The 15,992-nt window shown below is 44.6% G+C and overlaps 1 protein-coding gene across 1 annotated transcript in view; it reads right to left on the bottom strand.

Annotated features, from left to right (window-relative positions):
- Positions 1-10,801, bottom strand: part of LOC139047986 (uncharacterized) — a 40,780-nt gene extending 29,979 nt beyond the window's left edge. Inside the window, exons 1-3 of the mRNA XM_070522225.1 lie at positions 10,779-10,801; positions 4,181-4,299; positions 1,877-2,017 (exon numbers count right to left, since the gene is read on the bottom strand). Of these exons, the coding sequence (XP_070378326.1) occupies positions 1,877-2,017; positions 4,181-4,299; positions 10,779-10,786 (268 nt within the window). The 5' untranslated portion in view covers positions 10,787-10,801. The remainder of the gene's footprint in view (positions 1-1,876; positions 2,018-4,180; positions 4,300-10,778) is intronic.
- Positions 10,802-15,992: the final 5,191 nt, after the last annotated feature.

Raw genomic sequence — 15,992 nt, 5'->3', positions numbered from 1 at the left:
GTCACGGTTTTGAGTGACCGCAATCTTGTGCGCGACGTCTATTTGTGTGATAAAACACAGTTTCTATCAGCAGAGTGCTCATTGAGCGATGTTTCACTGTTGCTGCGGATGTCCCCACATAAAGAGAGAGAGAGAGAGAAGATTACCAAATAAAAACTTAAAAGGCAGTTCTTATTGAAGATAAGCAACGTGTGAAGGGCTGCAAAGGACGCCATTTAATAGGAGAGCCAGCTCTACCTAGTTGCTGTATTTGTGCAATGTTAATAACACTGCTAGAAAAGTAACGTTAAAGTAATCGATTGCTTTTTTTGTATTTACCCAATTTATTTTTGTGGGGCAGCAATTGGTAACCGTAATTGATTAGATTTTTAAGAGAAGTAGTAATTGTGATCCGTTATCTTTTTTTTTGTAACGCGTAGGAGTCTGGCGAGTCTGCAGAAGGAGATCCCACAGCACAAGGCCATAAGGCGACGTACTGTTAGATTGTGCAAAACATTATTTCGAGAATACGGCGCAACAGTAAATAGTATATGTGATAACGTTAGATTAAAGCAATTAGACAGTAAATGCTGGTAAAAGTTGTACAAATGTAATCACAGAAACAGGGATAGAACAGTAAAAAGTAGCGGCATAATTTTGAACACGAGACTTTCAGGGCGTTAATGAATCAGATGACAGCTTCTTTTTATAATGTGATGAAGGTCACAATCGCGTAATACAAGGTCCATGCGAAAAATTGAAATTTGGAATGCGAATCCCAGAGTCATTGCTTTTCGATTCGTATTCAATCCGTATTCGATTCGGATCCCATTCCAGAGTTCTGTGGTCGAGCTTCTCCAAAACTGGTTTCGTTCGAATACTCTATAGGAAAGCAACAGTTCTTGCTGCCTACATAGACGTAGTGCAAATGTAGAATCGTCTGAAGGATTTTTAGCAGGACTGGTCCAGATGTTGCTGAGATGAGTCAGTTGTTAAACAAACACGTACGGGAAGTCACGTGCGAATAATTGTTTCAAGCCGTTGAGTAGGCCTCTCTAGCCTTTCACAACCTATGAATATGGTGTCTCTATTTAGGTAAAGCACACTGTCTATTTCATTGTCAATCTCATCATGTTTGAATATCCTAGGTACAAGTGCGGCAGTGTAGTAGTGCCCTTAGTACTTCCACCGAGCACTTCATGCGTGGTTCTCGGACACGCTGTACCATTCTTTTTTCTTCTCTGTCATTGTGCCGCAGACATGATCGTACATTGCTGTGTTTCAAACTTTTGCGTTGTGCATACATGGCAGGCTCCACTCGTTGTTTCGGATGTACAAGCTTTTCCACCGATGAGACATGTTTTCGACGTTGTTAAGAGTATTAATTATAGTGTACTGGCCTCTTGTTGCTAAACGGGCTCCTTGGAGCTCACGATGTAATCTTTTAGATATTCTGAATGTTTGACATTCAATTTGTTTGCGAAAGATCACTTTCTCGAACATTTGTATTCGATTTGACATCAAAATTTGGCTGTACCATTGCCCCTGTTCAATACGTAATAAGATTGCGTTAGGGAAGTCAGCAGCTGTAAAGGTCCGGGTGTGTTTGCCGCATTTATTGCGCCACGAAGCTTAAGTAAATTTTGAAGCAAACCTGTTTGGGTTGAAATATATTCTACAGACGTGAGTTCGACACCGAAAGGGGAGCTTTGGTTAGCTCTTCTATAAAGGAGGTTTCCAAGCTAAAACGGGGTTTGAGCTTTAGGTGTCTCCTTTGGCGGTCGTATCTGCCAAGAGGAACCTATCTGACGTTTCCCTTAACGTATTGAAGCTCTAATTTTCACACTTAGTGCTAACTCATCGCAAAGCTGGAGTGTGTGCTTATGTGGGCTCTGACCTGTTGACGTTGCCTTCGTGGTCGGAGTTAGTGCGGTACCGCCGCCAGTGTGGCCGCCACTGTGGCCGCCACCGTGGCCGCCACCGTGGCCGCCACCGTGGCCGCCACCGCTGCCTTCGGCCTCCCCGTCGGTCGTCACCACTGAAATTAAAGCAAGTGATAGAGGAGATTACATCGATTGGCACGGCGTTTGACGGACCACTGCGGGTAGTTTTAATCACCAGGGGTTCCTTAACGTGTCTCTGAAATTAACAACATGAGCGTCGTCGCATTTGAGATCGTCGATATCCGGCCGGAAATCGAACGCGCAGCCTCGTCGTACTCCCACATCACAGCACACATGCACACGCGCGCGCACACACCTATGAAGCGCGTTTATAGTCCAACATTATTGGCGTGCAGGCGAGCGTCGTTAGACGCCGGGCGCGTCGGAGCGCGTTGGCAGTGTCTGGTTGCATTGACTGCGCCAGTGCGTCGAACCATAGGCAGAACTATAGACGCTGTTGTTCTCGCCAACGTGACGTAACCTGTGCGTGCGTTCACGCTACGTCGCAGTGTATTTAGACCTATAATCCGTGCATCAGCAGGCAGCGAAACGCGTGCCGTAGGATGTAAGGTTTGATAAAAAAAGAAGTTTAGATTGATCATAAATTTTTAGGGTTTCGCGTGAAAGTAAAGATAGGGCTCTATTAAGGTTTAGCTGTCATTGAGCATCCTGCGTCAAGAGCATGCCAAGATGGATCCAGGTTGAACAGATTCACTGAGTTTAATTTCAATGAAACAGGCACTTAGAACAGACTTACTGAAAATTAGTTGTGCTCGTTTGTCTACCATGTTTAGTTATCACTAATGTGCTGGTTGACCCTTTACGTAAATATAAGGAGACATATATACTCTGTTTAACCGTGTTCGCCTTAACAACGGTTCACCACATAGCCATGCTCACAATGGCATTAATTGCACCCGTCACCAACTTTGCCGTTGTGCTGAAATTAGAACTAGTCCTAATTTCAGCACAACGGGAACTAGTACCCGCCGTGGTTGCTCAGTGGCTATGGTGTTAGGCTGCTGAGCACGAGGTCGCGGGATCGAATCCCGGCCACGGCGGCCGCATTTCGATGGGGGCGAAATGCGAAAACACCCGTGTACTTAGATTTAGGTGCACGTTAAAGAACCCCAGGTGGTCAAAATTTCCGGAGTCCCCCACTACGGCGTGCCTCATAATCAGAAGGTGGTTTTGGCACGTAAAACCCCAGATATTATTATTATTATTACGGGAACTAGTGCAAATTTCTGCACTCGAGCGCAGAAAAAAAGGAAAGCGAGCGCGGAGAGCAGGGGGAGATGAAAAACGCGAGGAAGAAAGCGGAGAGGAGGGTGCGCTGCAACGAAGAGGCGAAAGGGTGAGGAGGAAAGCGGGGAGCTGGCGAGCACGAGGACAAGGCATGGCGGCCAGCGCTGAAAAAAAAAGTGCTGGTGTGGGCTTCGGACACACTGCGCATGCGCTACTTCGCTTGCAGCGTCACCGCCGCCGCTGGAGAATGCGCTCAGTGCGAGCCACGTGGTCCAGTGTTTATGCTTTCTCTCTGAACATTGAGCAACGCAAGTGGCGGAAATGCTTTGTTTGCTGCTGCTGCTGGCTGCTGCTGACGCTGCTGAATGAGCTGCTCGAGAAGACGCTCAGCGCCTTCGTCGAGAGCACGCTCTCATTTAGAATCAAATTCGTTGCCATAATACATCGCGAATTCAAAAAAAAAACAAACAGCTAAGCTCGAAATTCGGCGTAGGGAATATCGTAATTGTCTGTGAACTGTTCAGTGCATGGTTTGTAATTCTCACATCATACACATTTGTGAGGGAAGATATATGCATATCCAATAAATAGCCTCATGTTCCCAATCATATAGTAGATTTGTTTTCAACTGGGCTTGGCGCATGCATTTCTTGTTTCAATTTGGAAATCTTGTGAAGGCCCACACTTAGTTGTGACTGACAACTTGTTCAACAAGTTGTCAGCAACTTCATTTTAACTGACCTCAACAGGATAATGACTTTCCGCAGAATTTTGAAGAAACGTTGTAAGATACCCAAATCAATGCTTATATAGCCGAATAGATCCGCCATCACTAAAACTTGACCCGAAATAAATTCCAACGTGTGCGCTGTATCTGCATAATTTTTGTATTTCCTTTCAATTGGTGCATTGTTGGAGGATGCTAAACCGTGCTTTCACAAATGAAATAACTAACTGAATAGAACTAACTAATACCCTTCGATCGAATGAGAGAAAGTGGTTACACTCACCATCTGAACTTCCGGAAAATGCGAGAAAATAGATCAGTGCGAAGACAAGCAGGAAGAGCAGAAGTGCGATTACTATGTACTTCACCATCGAATCACCCTTTTCCTCACCGGCACCAGCTCTGCGGAAAAGATAAAAGAAAATTTAAACTTATCCCTGTGGATATGATCGGTCAGTGAGCTGTTAGCAGCACGGACAAGTGGCATCACAAAATGAAACACGCACACTCAGGATTACGATGCTGAGAATGATTTGACTTAGGAACATTTATTTCTGCTTTGTGGTCAGTATAGGAAGCACCGACAGCTTCCGCCGTAACCATCTTATCAATATTCTTGAACAAAGTTAGCCCCGTGCACGTGAGATTCACTGTGGTTGTACTCTCGATTGTTGTAACCGGATACTCCTAATTCCACAAAGGTTTGCTGCCTCCGAAGTGTTGGCGCGCCTACATGGTTGGGCAGATTTTGTAGATAGCTCAGTTTATTGTCACACAAAGAGGAAGCACGCACACGAAACCACAAACTCGAACAAGGAGTCTATCATGAAGTACCGTTTAAGGTGTTACTGCGTGATTCCATAGGGAACAGAGGCATTGCTACAGGTCATAGAGTTTCATATTGGTATCCCTAGAGGCAAATCTGGCGCTGCGATCGTTCAACCATCATGGGAATGATGGGAAGTACAGGCTTCGGATTGGCATTCTATTGACTGGCGAACTAGACTACAAATATTTTTTTTGGCAGTTTTGGTTTCGCTCCAAGCGCAATTGCTATAACCTGCAGTGTGACAGTGCAACGCAAAGCTCTCTGCCTTTGTTATGTTGCTCGGAGTGGCGATAGAGCGCTGGGCCAGCGACTGGGACGATGCTTGTGTCGCGGTGTGGTGTCGAAGCCGTGACGAGAAAGCGGCGGCATCATAAACGTTGAAAGAACATGTTTTGAGCGTTTGGACCTTGGTTGGTTAAGTGTGTTAGGTTGACACTATAGCGTTACGTGCTTTATGAAACTTCAGAATAGGACAAAGAAGGCACTACTGATACAAGACATATACAGTTGTACTTCTAGTGGCTTGAAAATCAAATTTTATTGAGGGCTTCATTATGTGCTCGTTCATGTGCTCATTGACATGCGTGTTTTAGGACTTTGGGAACACAAACTTACTTGTGGTAGGAAAGATAGCTGCTTCCGAGCTGTAGTCTAGTGTCGCACAATGGGTACCCGCAAAGCCACGCTGTAACGCTTCGGAAGCGGTACGCCAATATAAAATATGATGAAGCATACTCGTAGGAGGCCACTAGCGTCCTAGCTAGCACTGCAGCAGATGTGCTTAAAAGTACTTGAAGACGTTCAGCAATCGTGACAGCCGACGCAACCTTTTCGAAAGAGCAAGAGAGTTCGCAAGTGCCTGTCGTCTGCGAGAAAAGTCTCGCGTTTGCAGCGAGCAGGCGTCGTAGCAGACGACACTTTTAGCATTCCGCTCAAGGGCGCAACGCTTTGTCACAATACAACATTTTTATTTCCAGAAATACTTGGTGAGTATTTTTATATAAGTATATGTACGGTTGTTTTGCTGTTACAAAAATGAATAAATAATTATTCTTTGGCGTTAAATTGAGAACAGAATCGCACAAGTATGCATACCCTGGTGTGTCCTGGTGACAAACCACAGTAAACCATACTTTCATTTCAAATTCATGCAAAGTTTATGTAGCGTGTTGTACATTACATAACATACTGCAGGAATAGAATTAGATTTTACGCCATAATATTTGAGTATAGCTTTGTTTACTGCGCCAGAAGCAAACGCCACTAGTCTAAAGATCGAAGTCAATCCGAAGCCTGTACTTCCCATCATTCCCATGTAGGTTGAGGCAACGCTCATGAGAACCCCCATAGACACTAGCGCCACATTTCCCTCTAGGGTATTTATTTAGAAACTCTATGCTACAGGTTTTGCGTTGTAAGTTTTCGCAACCTCTCTTGTATTTCTCCCCCATTAGATCCTCTCGACTGGTGAATGGTGATGGCGCTCGGATTGCTTTTTTATGCGAAGCATATTACGAGGGCTCAACCCAGCTCCTCAGGCGTGGCGGTGACCATGAAATCACGTGACACCGTGACGTCACGACAGAGGAGAAGTGGCTTTGGCTCAACTCTTGCAAGACGGGCTGGGTGGGAATCGAACCAGGGTCTCCGGAGTGTGGGACGGAGACGCTACCACTGAGCCACGAGTACAACGCTTCAAAGCGGTACAAAAGCGCCTCTAGTGAATGCGGTGTTGCCTTAGAAACGCGCTGTTTCTAAGGCGTGCGTCTCTTGCTCAGGCGCACATTTCGTTGCCGCGCCGAACGCTGCTTTGCTCGACGCTCACCGCGTCCAATGCGGGGCGCGTAGTCGCTGCCCTGTAGCCCATTGTCTTACACCCCTTGGCGGGTCGACGGGAACGCTGTCGCGTTCCACTCTTGAAGGCGAAGAAGTAATGCATGAGTTGTTTCTTCGTCTAGCCGAACCAAATATAGCCAAGCAACAGCAGTTCACCAGGCTAAACAGTGGTTCAACAACTAAAATAAAGGCTAGTATGCTTCGCATCCTGGGCTTAACCTTACCTAAGCCACAGCCATTTTTTTTGCTGATAACGATGGGGACGACACAGGAAAATCCGACCAACGTTCCACTAACAGCTTTTGTTTTGTAAGTCTAAACACGTAGCCTTAAAGACAGGTCACGGCCGGTTTCTCTATCCTGAATTGTGCCGGTGCAGGCCCTTCCTGCTACATCTATATGAATGTTGCAAGATAGGAAAGAATAAAATGCAAGTTCTCTTGTAATACGTTGAGCTGTTACGCATGCCTTCGTAAGGTGAAACCCTTAAGTGGCTGATACCTGCGGTGATCTGGAAATCACGGAGTGTGGTACAGAGAAAGCCATGTGAGCTCGCCTCGCACAAACGAGTGCTCATGCAACTGGTCACGCCTTCGTCGTCGGCTTCTTCCACAGCTGGCTCGCATGCCGCTCATCATACAAAACAAAGGCAATTTTAATTGTGATAGAATTAATTTAGGCACTCGAATCAATTACCCTCTGTGGCAGTCTAACCCTCGAGCTTATGAGAAAGTCGAACACATGACGCTTCGTACTAAGGACACGTTAACTAGGGCACTGTTAATATAGAGTTAATGAAGCCACTCGAGCCCACGACCTGTGGTGGGAGAAAACAAGTAATAATATTTAAGAAAGCATTCGAATGTGAATTTCAACTAATTTTATGAAGGTCTCTTGTGCGGGCAGGCTTTCGCCTTCACATTGTTTGGCGTATGCTACAGTGACTGTTTATTAATGTGAAGATCGCTACATGAAAATAGTCTATGTTTTGAAGAGAAGGCCTGCTTAGGCGACTTCGAGTGGGCTTGCCCTGCCTGGAATTTGGGCATCTACATCTGAACTCTCGGTGCAAAAATGGTGCCTTCGCTCCTCGAAAGAGCCGCAGAGAGTCGTGCTATTAAAATGTGCGCTTCAGCAACCTATGGAGCGAGAATCAGTCGCGCCGTGGGTTAAATTGCCGGCGTGCTCGTTATGCGCCAATGTAGTTGAAAAGTACCACACTATACACGACAGATTTCACAGTCTCCGGGATGCGCGCACCTGGCTTCTTGGTGAAAAAAAAAAACAAACTAAAGCGAGAACCACAACATGGAAAGAAATGTGCGTAAACCGAAGTAGACGCCAAAAAGACAACGTCTGCGAGCCTGCGCGTAAAGCAAATAAAGCAATGATAGGGCTCCATAGGAATAACGGAAACCAAGGGGTTCAAAAAAAATTAACGCCTGATAAGGGAGTGAAGAAAATAATGGCAGTAATGAAAAAAAAATATCATGCAACTGTGCAGCCTTGCATCATCTTTAATGTCCCACAATTTAAGCAACTACAGATACAGTATACCAAGCACGTCGTCTCAGCCTTTCTTTGACGTCGACTTTGGTTAGCACGTATTTTTATTTTCCGTATTTTGCCTAGGGAATGCGGGCTAGGGAATGCCCGTTTGTGCGTTAAGAGGCTCGCATCGCAGCTGGACGAGCGGTTCCGAGATGGCGTCGCTCGGCGCCAGCGTCCTCTACGATGAATGCATTACGCCTGCTCTGCACCTATCGAACGCTTCGTCGCTGAGCAACGACAATGCTAGCGTCACCCCTGACGTCGTGACTTCAACGTTGTCAGTGTTCTCCTTTCACGAGGTATATATATATATATATATATATATATATATATATATATATATATATATATATATATATATATATATATATATATATATATATATATATATAAATATATATATATATATATATATATATATATAGACATTGTGTAATTTACGCAGCAACGTATTATGCCCATCCAGGGCATTCGATCGATACCTGCGCGTTTAGTTAACATCTAAAGTGTAGCCAAAGCTGAGCTTTACTATTACTAGAAATTATCGGCAGAGACCCTCAAGACTGTTTGCGTGTGGAAATGCGAAACATTCTACCGAGTGTAGACCTCGGAACATCATGAACGCGCCCAATTTACGCACTAGTGAAGTGGCACCTACTCCTCAACATTTGCTGCGCCGCACAAGAACACTGGCGAATGCAGTAGGCCACGCTTTTACTCAGCTAGATGGCTGCGATGTGACTTTTGAAGTGACGCATGAAATAGGGACACCTTTTGTCTTCCACAACCATGGAGCCGTCGCAAGTGGGGGAACCATGCTCATGTCACACCCCGGATGCCCTGGTTCATTTCCAACCCGGACCGAAACGTGCGAAATTTTACTTCCTTTAAAGCAACCTCCCTACGGATTTCGGCGTCAGTCAGAGCATTTTTTCACTTGTTTTTACTATTGCGCCGTCGGCCATTTTTGATACCATCTTTATATCACCCAGACTTATACGTATTTTTGCGTAGTGGCGCATACGATGTTTTAGCATTAAAAAAAATGTTTCATTAATCTGCAAAACATTGTATGTCGTGAAACAGCCACCTACGTCTTGGTATGTACCCAAGTTGGCATAGTACGACAAGAGTGTATGACGAACATGAATGATCGGTCATGCAATGAATATCATGACACGTATGTCGTGTAGGTCATCAGACAGTGGCCTACATCTTGGTGCTCTTATGGTTGTCTCGTTAAGTTGTTATGTACCAGAATTGGTACAGCGTAATAGTTCTGCGGAAACTCGCGAGTTGGAGACAAGCAATTAATAAAGGGAAAATGAGACATCCACCCAATCGTAGCAATTGCTACGAAGTTCGACTTCGCATTGCGACCTGCTAGCCTCCTGGTCAGCTCAGATGGTAGAGGGGCTGCCCCGGAAAGGCGATGGCGCCGGGTTGGAGTCCTGGACCAGGACGAATGTTTCAACTGCGAGGCTTTCCGTTCGAGGAACCCGTATTAGTTTCCCTTGTAGCAACTGCTATGATTAGGTGGATGTATCATTTTCCTTTATTAATCAAAATTGGCATAGTATGACCGGAGTGTATGGCCAGCATAAATGATAGGTCATCCCATGAATGTCTTGACGTGTTTCATGTAGCTCGCATCAAACAGCCGCATACGTCTTGCTATGTACCAGAATTGTCATAGAATGACAAGAGTGTACGATGAACATAAATGATAGTAAATCACTTGAATGTCACGACATGTGTCATGTAGGTCAGGAAACTCCCGCCTACGTCTTGGTGGCCTCATTGTAATTTTGTTAACTTAGCAGGTTCCCCACACACTGCTTCGCAAAACGCAGATGCCCACAGGGCGTGGATTTTGCCGGCATTTTTCACTCTTGCGCCGTCCGCCATTTATGGCTTAATCTTTCGATCACGCAGACGCCTACGGACTTTCGCCCAATGAAGTATGTAATGCTTTCGCATAAAAAATAACCTCTCTGATTCATCCGCAAGAAATTTTTGACATTAGTTATCCGAAAGCATTACAAACCGCTCTCTCACGCTTTAATCATCGTCATAAAATTGTTATGTCACACTTACATATGTCACATGGAGCGTGAACTTCAGCCTTGATCATTATGTAATACTAATTACTACATTAATGAATATGATGCAATATGTGAGAATGCGGTTTTCGATTTCCTATGTTCGAATAGGCTTGTAGTCTTAAGCCACGTAATTATGAGCCGGCAGCTGCACTAGCACACAAAGTGAACACCAGCGCACTCGTGACAATAATAATTCAGCTGCGTTACTAAAACTTATTTGGTTTTACAATTGGTGGCTGATCCTAGTTATTAGCTTGTCAATAACGTGTACTTACCTTACCGTTACAAGCTGTGGCTAGTAGCATCTGGCTTTTCTTTTTTGTTGTTGTTGCTTTTACGGTCAGTGCATTTGCAGGAACAACACGTAAACAGACACAGAAATAAAGAACAGATGCTGTTCCTAAAATATATGCTCACACATCTCGGCCAATCTGATGGAAGCCGCATGTTAGTAAGTACTGTGACTTTCTTTTTTTAACGCTGCGCCACTGCTTTGGTGCAGGTGACATTAGAGTAAACGAAAGAAAAATTAAAGAAAGTAAATAAGAGGTATCACTTACTCGCTCATGCCTTGAAAGAGAAAGAGAAAAGGATTTTAGGTAGTTTGGCGCAGCATACGCCTGCGACAAGAAAAAAAAAACAAGTGACTTTGTTAAAAAAAATAATAAAAGGCCATGATTATGTCTCCACGTTCATTTTGGTTAACGAATATGCTGAGCGAGTGATCTTGTTCCGAGCGTATGAATTAACGCCGATCTAGAGGAGATTTTAAAACAAAGGAAGAGAGATTTGATTGAAAAGAAAATGGGTAGCAGACCAGCAACGAAAGAAATGCTGCTTTGCTACCCTAAATGAATAGACCAAAAATTATGACATAGAGACCACGCACTTACAAGCTATCCAGATTCCTTGACACAGGTTATGTTAAGCAATACTAAAGTCGTTTATGCGGGTATTTGGAGTTTAGGAATTGTCAATCTGCCTTCGTCACACGCTGCTGTGAAGGCAGGATTGGGAGAGCGACCATTTCAAAAGTGCTTGGTCACCAGCGCATGCTATTCCGACTGCGACCAATGGTGTAGGTACATCATATCGAGGAAAATAAGAAACGTTGCACGCTCGGACATTACCTTGTCACGGAAGTCATTACATGCACATGCTGCGTTGCCCCTTTCGCATAACGGTTTTCTTTTTTAACTGAAGCTACACATTGCACCAAAAGAGGCCCTCTGATCATCTATTACGTTTCAGGACTGGCACCTTTCTGACTTCTGGAATTTCGTCTGTTTGAATCGTAAATTATACACAAAATAGTGGTCAAGCCGAACAGAACCATTACGTTTTATGTTACAGTCGAAGGCTTTCAGCTGCGCCATCAATTATTCGCCCAAAGTTATTAGAAAGCGTTTCCTGACCTTTTTCTACAAAACTCTACAGTGTAGACGGCAGAAAGTATTATATGTGATGTGCAAATCCGCTTGCGACTTTCCTCGATGTACCAAATTACAAGAGCAGGCATGTCCATCACACGCCGTGGTTGCTTAGTGGCTTTGGAGTCAAATCTAATCCCGGACACGACATCCGCAGTTTGATAGAAGCGAATTGCAAAAATCGCCCATGTACATACATTAGGGTGAATGTTAATGAACCCCAGGTTCTCAAAATTATTCCGGAGTGCCCCACTGCAGCATGCCTTATAAAGTTATCACGGTTTAGGCACATGTCACCTCACAATTCATTTTTTTCGCATGCGCATTGCCTCGACTTTATGAATAATTGTTAAATACTATCCTCGTTTCCCATGATGTTACATATTTTCCCATGATGTTACAATTGTTCGGGACCTTTTGACAATTTTCATGGACCAAGAAAATTGTCTAAAGTGCTTTGTGCAGTTGCAGCAGGTCTACATCATAAATTAAGAGGGGGGTGGGGCAAGAAAAAGAAGAAAAATCGCACCATTATATGGAGCATAGCCAGAGCATGGAAAAGCCTTATGTAAAAGAACTCACCACTCGCGGTTGACGTCTCTGAAATGAAAAAAACAATGATAAATAAATAATAACAAACAATGTGAAGTGAGCATAATGTATGGTAGCAACGGGAGTGCCGGAAACATTTCTACGCTGCTTCCAAGCTCCACTTTACATTTTCCTACTAAACCCAAAGCTCTCATGCTTAGATGTGCTAGTATTGTGATACACACACGCGTCTTCTTCAAGCGACACATGGTGTTTGCAATGTTGTCTTGCCCTTGCGCAATCTGAAGCCCTTACCTGCGCAATAGCGGTCCAAAAACAAGAAAGGGGCTGGCAGATGGAATGGCACACTGTGGTATAAACTTTTTTAAAACAGGGTTGAAGTACCTCAGACAGGCTGGCCAACGTTTCGATAGGTGGACCTATCTTGGACGCAATAGCGGGTATTTCAGCACTCTTATCAAAAAAAAACATAAGGTAGCTGTGGCAGATATCAAAATTCTAGTCTATAAGCTGGTCTACTCGAAGAAGTGGACATTACTTGCACCAAAAACAGAAACGCATAATCTGCTATTTACCAAAAATTTACTAATTACGTTGTAAGCAATTACATTGTGCGCATATTGCAATTTACAAATTCTTGACAGGATGTTCGCAAGGAAGATTCACTTGGAATGAATTCTGAGGAGGACACCAGTTTCGAGATATCTATTCCCAAAGTTTGGGGAATATTGCATTGGCGTTCAGTTGTTTTTGTGCTTGAATGCATAAAACGACAATTGGTTAAGAAAGTAAGTGGATCGACAGTGAATTCTTGCTGCAAATTTCACGGCGCATATATCGTAAATGGTGTCATCCACAATATTTCTTTCAAGTGGAAATGCCTTGCACTCTCATACGCTAGAATTCGTAAATTGAAATAAGTGCCCTAAGTTTATTAGCTAAAATGTTAACTTATTAATTTTTGTAAATTATTTGATTATGCACGTCAGATATTTGTGGAAGTAATGTGCATGTCATTGTGTAGACCAGCTTATAGACAACAATTTTGCTATCTGCCACAGGCTATTAATTTTTTTTTTTGTAGTGTTCGCCGAACACCCTGTATAGGGAGTCCCAAAATCGACATGCACTGAATGAGCTATCAAGAGCTTTGCGGGTTACGGAGACACGCTATGTTTTAGATTTAGGGTTGCGGACCCCGCGTGTTTAGGGTTGTTTGCGTAACAACGCGCCAAAGCACCGAGGTGTCCCGCATGGTTCGGAATTATGCCTTGTTTTATGCTCTTAATGAGAAACCTAAATGGAGATATTCGTGTACTGTAAGCTTCCACTGAAAGCCACGTTTCGGCCGCATTAAGGTATTTTTATTCAGGTGTGCCATTTGTTATGACACTGAATGCCTAAGGCGCCGCCATTGTCTCGAAAATGCGTTTATTTCTGTACAGTGTGTCCCAGGTCACTTGGGGCAAGCTGCTTAAAAATAATAATAATTCAACGTGTCACAAAGATGCGACCCATGGAGTTTTCTTAGTATAGTGCCGTGCTGATTGGTAAATTTTATTGTTAACAACACTTAGTTTACTAGTGAAAATTATTACCTAACTAACGAATTGCCTCCATAATTTCGAAAATTTAGACTACATTCTGCATCGCATTCGAAAGCATCATGCTAAAAATAGTTCCGGCTCGGAACATCACACCTAGTTACTTTTTCGGACTTTCAAGTTTGTGGAGCAAAAGGAGAAGAAAAATGAGACACGAGCGCACAGCAACACCTATCGTGCGCTCTGCTGTCGGGTGCTCCAAAAGTGTTTCAGGGGATTTCCGTTGTAAATTGAGCACAAAACAGTGACACACTGTTTCTAGGGGCGCTTTATCCTGGAGTCTCTGTCACTCCAGTAACGAGAACTACGCAATTTTTTACATTGCCGTCCCGCGAATGGCTCGCCTCGTTTGTCCAGACTATCTTGTGCAAGAAATTCCAAGCTTCGTTCGTTCTCCCCAATAGTCCATCTGTGATTGGAAGTGTCCGGCCTCAAGTGTCTGATGCAGATGGATGTGACAAGAACATACGTTGCGGATGCTCAAGGTCCTCCATACCGTTGATTTGGAGATAAGAGCATCGGCGCTCACTCTTCTCTCCAGAAGTGAGTGGAAAAGCTGTCATTGTCTATCTTGGCATCTCGTAGCATTGAATGAGTATCGTCGGGCTTACTGGCGTGCCAGGACGCCAAGCACGAAACAATGCCGCTGCATTGCTCCTGTTACCCCTCGCCGCTCCTAAGCCAAAAATCGTACTGGCTCCACGGAGAAAATTTTAACGAGAGGGGACACTCGGTGAAAACTGGCAACCGATTACAAGTCACGCCTAGTATTCGCCCCATCCGTTAGCTGACACAATCATGAAAAAGAATGTGAAATTAACATGCGGACAAGGTTTTCTTTTCACAGCGAAGTTGTCTATGGCAAGGGTCCGGAATTTCATGGCATCCAGGCGGAAACACTCTCCGCTAAATTCTCTCCCCTAAAACATAGGAGTGGAAGAGCCAACAACGAAAGCTAACGCATATCGCCGCTCACGTTATAGCTAGGTTTAACGGCCACCTATGTCTAATACGGCGCTACGTTGCAGCTGTCTCTCTGTCAATGTATGAGGTAGTGCGTGACGTAGGGTGCGCCTGATAAGGCGACAACGCAGGCACGTACCCAGGGGGGGGCCCGGGGGGGCCCGGGCCCCCCCCGAAATATAGTGGCATACCCCCCCCCCCCTCCCTCCCCACCCACGCCACCACTCCTCACACATTCCTAAAGCGCCGCCAGATCAATGTTGAGACTTCGCAGCTGATCATCGGTCAGCATTATGCTGCCTTTTTCACTCCTTTTAGATGGCGGTAGTTATCGCCATCTCTTGTAATGTGAAGGACAGTTTTCTCCTAGATTCCGCACCCGCGTGATTAACGCGAGATGCGTTCAGTTGTCACCATCTATTCAACCGCCACGCGCATAGCTGTTGCTTTTGTTAGTTCAACCTTCTTTGTTTAGGCTGATCCTGGGACCAGGAGAGGGATGCGGCTGTTACTCAGCTGGCCTGTACTCTCATGGAACGAGTTGCGGCCGGAGAAAACGCCAATTTCGTTTAACTTATCCCCTTGCTTCATTATTTCCTTGAGTTACGGCTCGCCGCGACGCTGGCAGATGTCGGGAACCATACAGACGTGATATGGGTTAGATAAGGTGGGAAATAAAATAATGTGAAAGAGCGTCCATCATGGAACCCTGCAATAACCCTTAAACAGATAAGCAAGATGACTGTCGCCCGTTACCTCGTCTGTTTTTCCCTAACTGTATAGCACTTTTCCTGCAAAATTGGCAGCTGGAAAGAAAAATCGCAAGGAGTTGAGAAATTAAGCGTTCTACTAAGGGAGAGAGCCAAGGCAACAACCAAACTGCAAGCAAAAGCGAATAATAAAAAAGTTAACCGATGTTTATGAGAATATTTATGGATCAACATCTTTTTATTTAAAAAGGAAGTAGAGAAAAAACGCCGCCGGAAGTGGAGAACAATTGTTTTGAATGACGCTTCCACAGTTATCGGTCGAACTGCCTCACGTAGCCACTTCTCTGCTGTGCTTATGTGGGTGTTTTTCTAACCTTTCGCGGTGAGCGCAGTACGTCTAGAATCGCAGAGTCCTGCGCTCAACGCGGTTGTATGGGACTGGCGGCCGCATAGCGTTACGCAATTAGTGGAACTGTCAAAACTGATCAACAAGGCGAAAATAACTGATATTCGAA

This window comes from Dermacentor albipictus, chromosome 7 (assembly GCF_038994185.2).
Source record: "Dermacentor albipictus isolate Rhodes 1998 colony chromosome 7, USDA_Dalb.pri_finalv2, whole genome shotgun sequence".
NCBI classification, from domain to species: domain Eukaryota; kingdom Metazoa; phylum Arthropoda; class Arachnida; order Ixodida; family Ixodidae; genus Dermacentor; species Dermacentor albipictus.
This window is presented reverse-complemented; position numbering and strand designations above follow the sequence as displayed.